This window comes from Arachis stenosperma, chromosome 3 (assembly GCF_014773155.1).
Source record: "Arachis stenosperma cultivar V10309 chromosome 3, arast.V10309.gnm1.PFL2, whole genome shotgun sequence".
Lineage (NCBI taxonomy): Eukaryota > Viridiplantae > Streptophyta > Magnoliopsida > Fabales > Fabaceae > Arachis > Arachis stenosperma.
Genome location: NC_080379.1, coordinates 132,192,990 through 132,198,092, shown reverse-complemented (window position 1 = coordinate 132,198,092; position 5,103 = coordinate 132,192,990). Strand labels below are relative to the sequence as shown.

The following is a 5,103-nucleotide window of genomic DNA, read 5'->3' as shown; positions in this document are numbered from 1 at the left end:
TAAAATTGAAATAGCATCCTTAACTTTAAATTAGATTTCTAATTTTTATTATAACAACAATATTTCAATAACTAATGAAATTGTAATTATTAACACTTAGTAAGTATTTAATTTAATTATAAATATAAATAATTGTCTAACTTTTTAAATTTAAATTAACTATTTAATTAATTCATATTTAGTATAACTATTTAAATTAACTTTTTAAATTTATTTTAGTATAACTATTTAAATTTATTTCTATTTAGATATATAAACTATAACTGATTCTTTAGTTTCTCTATTTCTATTATTGAAGGAAAAAAAAAGATCAAGTAAATTTATTGGCATAAATATTAATCTAAAATTATATTGATATTTTTAAATTTAGACCATATAATTTGAACCAACGGTTTAATTCAATACGGTTTAATACAATTAAAACCAAACCCAAATTTAGAAGCAAATCCTCCTTTAACTAAAGCATTTGATTTCGACACTTGCTAGAATCAGAGGAAGGACTTCAGCGGAAGACAGAAGCAATGTCTTCATTTAAGTGGTTATTTTTAAGGTGAAGGTGTGCTTTTTTTGGTTTACTTTGCTGAAAATTGTATGCTTTTCATCAATCTCAAGTATCAGACTATCTGTTATCATTATCATTGGTTCATTCTCATGTTTAGAAGATGAACCAAGTATTACAAACTAAATATAAGCACTTAATTTATTTGAAACGTAATGATTAAATTATCAATTGGGTTTGGTTGAAGTCTTTCTTTTTTAGCTGAGAATTTCATAAACTTTCTATAACTTCGTTTTCTTTTTCGGAACTTCAAGCCTAGTGTTATTTTGGAAACGCAAATAAATACATACAAGTAATACAAAATAAGATATTGAAATAGATTATCTACATTCTATTTTATCCTAAAAAATTTCATATATAATATATTAAATTACATCTGAGACTCAAGATATTTTTCTAGACAAGAGTACAATCATAAAATTCGAGAATAAATCTAATGGTGCAAAGATTATAACGTCCTTTATACTATACAAGTTTAATTATATCTCACTATCTCAGGATGCGCAACTCACCACATGTATGATTTATTCCAAAAAAAAACTAACATTATTTTCCTTTATGCTTTGTTTGATGTTCATGCAAAGTTTTCAAGTCTCTGATGTCCATCTCAGATACCATTTCCAATACCAAATCTTCAAGCACATCTTCCTCCACTTCTTTCACAATATGTTCTATATCAACTTGAATATTTAGCCAAGATTCACTTCTTTCTAAGTCCTTTCCAACCAGCTGGTCTAATGTTATTTGTGATGGATGAGGCACAAAATGCAATTTAATCACTTCAGCAATCTCTTGAGCAAGAATTTTCTTTGCAAAATATGCTTGGAAGTGTGGATTTTTCCTTGCAATGTTAAATGGGAAACCACAATTCTGATATACTTCCATGAATGCTTGAATGACACAGTCAAGCAAGATTGCATTGCAAGAAAGTTGACCCATCGATCCTTTCAGTTCATCAAATGTGGATGGATCATGCATATCGGCTGATTCGCACTTCATCACGAGTTCATCCCATTTCAAGCCGAAAACCTTAACAATTTCCCTTGAGCAGTCCAACATGTCCTTGGAGGAGGCTAGATTGTTTGTTCCATTTAAGGAGGATCTTACAAGTTCTGCAAAATGGTTATCTTCGATTTGTTCGTGCACTGCTTGTACCAGATATTCATCTGCAATAATTCCTAAATCATGAACTGGCTTTGATAACAGAGAGAACAAGAAAGTAGAGTTGAATATATCTCTCGACAAATAAATAAATAAATAAAAATACCTGGTTGTAATGTGGAATGCTCAACAACAGATTCAGTCCTTTCTTCTATTCTTTCAGTGGAAAATGGGCTTGATGAAACAACTTTGGGTGGAAAGGACAGAATTTGGATCTCTGGATGTGAATCCTAATAAACATCGAACTTCAATATTCATATTAAGGATGAAAAATAAAAGATGTGAATAATTGATAGATGTAAGAAGATAGAACTTAGCATCTCTATGTCGTTTCAACGAGATTGTCAAAGACGTAAGAAGAAACTTACTTGAAAATGCTCAATTTCTCCGGTTGAATTACTTTTATCCGAGTTGAGAGTTGGACTGTCATTATATCCATCATCTGATTCAGAAGAACACATCTTAATTTCTCTCTTAAATGGATCAAAACAAGATTTTATAAGCTTCTCAAAGCATATATATATATATATATATAATTTGCCAATAAGGTTCAAATAAAAAGTTTTAGCATACCTCTAGGATTATCAGACTGTGCATGTAGATCACCTCCAGGAAGACTCTCTTCGGTTCTAATATCAGTACCAAAAGGCTTCAACTTATCACTAAATGTCTTAATGGTATCTCTTGGTGCATTTTTATGTCCCAAAAATCTAACGGAACAACCATTTGCCCTTTCTTTTTGAAGCCCCAACTTGGTTCTGTGGTCCATTTGATAGTTGTCCAAGTATCTCATCCCTTCAGTGATATAACCATGATTGTAGTACCTTTGCAAGCTTGATATGGACTCAAAGTTAGGAAGATGCTCCTTTCTCCTTACAGATAGACTTTTCCTATCTTTAACAGGCATGTTCAGTGTATTTTGCTCCGAAGGGCTGACTGAAGCATCACCTGTCATCCTATTGCAACTTTCGCTAACCGAAGCATCCTCCTCTCCTATGCACAATTCAGAATCTTTGAACCTTTTCTCATAAATTGAAGGGGAAGTCTCAAGTGAATTTCCCACACTTTTCAATTCTTTTAATATTTTGCCATCTTGCAAGGACTTGCAACCACAGGGATCATTTTCAGGCTTTCCATCAGTTTTCTGTTCTTTTCGCCTTGCTCTCATGACGTATCTCAACTTCCTCTTTATATGACCAAGTGGAAAATGTGAAAACTTTGCATTTTGTGGATTATGAATCAAGCTTCGATGAGAATGCAGCCATGGACTATCAAATCTAGTGGCAGCAGAATTTTTCTCCTTATTTGTGGTAGGTTTCAGAACCACTATTTTCTCAGGAAGTTCCGGCTCAATATTTGAACCGGAATCATGTCTATCAAAGGAAGATTTAACTGGCTTTCCAGATTTTCTTCCATTACTGTTTTGATATTTATTAACTTGAGAACTCTGTAAACCACTTATCTGTTTCACCAGCAGAGAGTTTGGATCTTGTAGAAGTTTTAGGAAAAGCTCTTTGTTTGAGTATAATATCTGTAAAGCATCCAAGAGTTGATCAGGTTGACATTCTGCACCTTGTTTGCTTAGATAGTTTTTATTGACAAATTTTGGATCAATAGTCATCTTTGTCACTTTATTTCCTTGATCTGCCGCCATCTGAGCATTCTCCACACAACTGACACTTTTACAACCATAATCTCTTCTTCTGGAATTTACCTGTAGTCAGAAGAACTCTTTCATCAGTGGTAATATAATTATAAATTAACATGCAACTCTAAAGCTTAATTCATAACTTTATGATGTATGAAACATTTTTCATGAAATTAGTTGCTGGATCCTCAATTTATGCATGATCAGAACTTACACCAATGTGAGGGTACTTTTCATCAACTGCACTAAGCTCACTTGAGCTACTTCTGTTGCTTGTGTTTCCTGCATCTGAGATACAAAAAGCAGAAATGCCAGATTTTAGAGTAGCAAAGTTGTAGACATATAGTTCCTCATCTTCAGGAAATTAAAAAATGAAATTATGTGCAAATTATAACTCTTACCAGTGCCATCTCTACTCAAATGCCTCGCACTGAAAACCAATTTTCTGCTGAAATGACCTCCAAGAAAATTAAAAATTCCGAACATTCGCGACGTGCATGTTTGGTCAACCAGAGGAGATGGTCTTCTCTCCATGCCAAAGAGAAAAACTTATTTCCAACTATTATCTATCTGTGATCTTCACCCGAACTATAAGAAATGGGAAAATCCTGCGCAAAACTGAAATCAGTTTCAAAGACCACATTTGACAAAAGCGATCAGAACTTTTTTACTTATATCTTACAACTAATTCACCATGTTTTCCGAAATTAAGTAAAGGTGAATTCTCTAGATCGCATCATCTGATAGTGTGATAATAGGTTTTCCATTTTTTCATAACGAATTTACAAATCTATGCTGATATAAGTACAAAGTGAGAAACTAGCTAGCTGCATTAAGCCATATATAGCTCTTGCTACATGGCCAATTTCTCTTCATATAATCATATTATACTAACAGAAAGCTTTCAAGTATACCGGAATATTAATATTTCAGTAAATTTTAACCCTTAATTTTAATTATATATATTTTTTTATAATTAAAATCAACCGTTAAAAATGACTAAAATATTAGTGTATTGATAGATTCAAAAAGTTTTCCTATATTATACTCCCGTGTCCAATAATTGAGTCACTATGCACTTTAATTATAATAATATAATAATATATTTCAGAGAGAGAGAGAGAGGGAGGGAGGGAGAGAGACAGTTAAAGATAGTACCTAGATATTGGAGAAGAACAAGAGTATCAAAATGCAATTCCTCACCAGAATGAAGAAGAGATTGAATGCGGAAATATGTGAAACACAGACACGGATAAAAAGGGAAAGGGAATTGTTGGACAGAGGAGCAAGACATGTGCAATTGTGTAATGTGTGTACAATGTTACATAATAATAATACATATATAAATAGTCAATGATATTAAGATAAGGACATTTAATAACGTGACAATGACTGGTAAATTGTAAAATAAACAGTTTGTTAGGCAAGAAGAAAACTTTCAACTCAAGCTAACTTTTTCATTCCCACCTCTCTCTTTCTAAATCCAAACCCACTCTTCTTTCTTCTCATCCCTTCAAAATTCACCTTTCTCTCATCTCAATCTTCACGCACTCTTTTTTGCGTTGGCCCATTGTTCATTTGTTGAGTCCAGCTATGCGGTTTCTCAAAATGTATGGAAACGTTGTCGTTTTTAAGGAATCTTCCCTCTTCCATGTTTTTGAGTGAACTCTTTAGTTTCGATAAGACATTTTCGTTGTTCGGACTTTGGATCATCATATCATTGGTCCATGGCTGC

The 5,103-nt window shown here is 32.7% G+C and overlaps 1 protein-coding gene across 2 annotated transcripts; it reads right to left on the bottom strand.

The window, feature by feature from the left end:
• Nucleotides 1–918: 918 nt before the first annotated feature.
• Nucleotides 919–4,673, bottom strand: LOC130965789 (uncharacterized). 2 transcript variants are annotated; one of them, XM_057890548.1, is made up of 7 exons: nt 4,527–4,673; nt 3,770–3,976; nt 3,583–3,656; nt 2,294–3,434; nt 2,089–2,162; nt 1,827–1,950; nt 919–1,725 (listed from the first exon to the last, which is right to left on the bottom strand). In XM_057890548.1, the coding sequence occupies exons 2-7, from the start codon at nt 3,900–3,902 to the stop codon at nt 1,106–1,108; spliced, it is 2,166 nt and encodes a 721-aa protein (XP_057746531.1). In that variant the 5' UTR covers nt 3,903–3,976; nt 4,527–4,673; the 3' UTR covers nt 919–1,105. The 2 variants fall into 2 exon arrangements, with proteins under 2 accessions (XP_057746531.1, XP_057746532.1); XM_057890549.1 differs by lacking the exon at nt 4,527–4,673 and adding an exon at nt 4,051–4,147.
• Between the last annotated feature and the right edge of the window lie 430 nt (nt 4,674–5,103).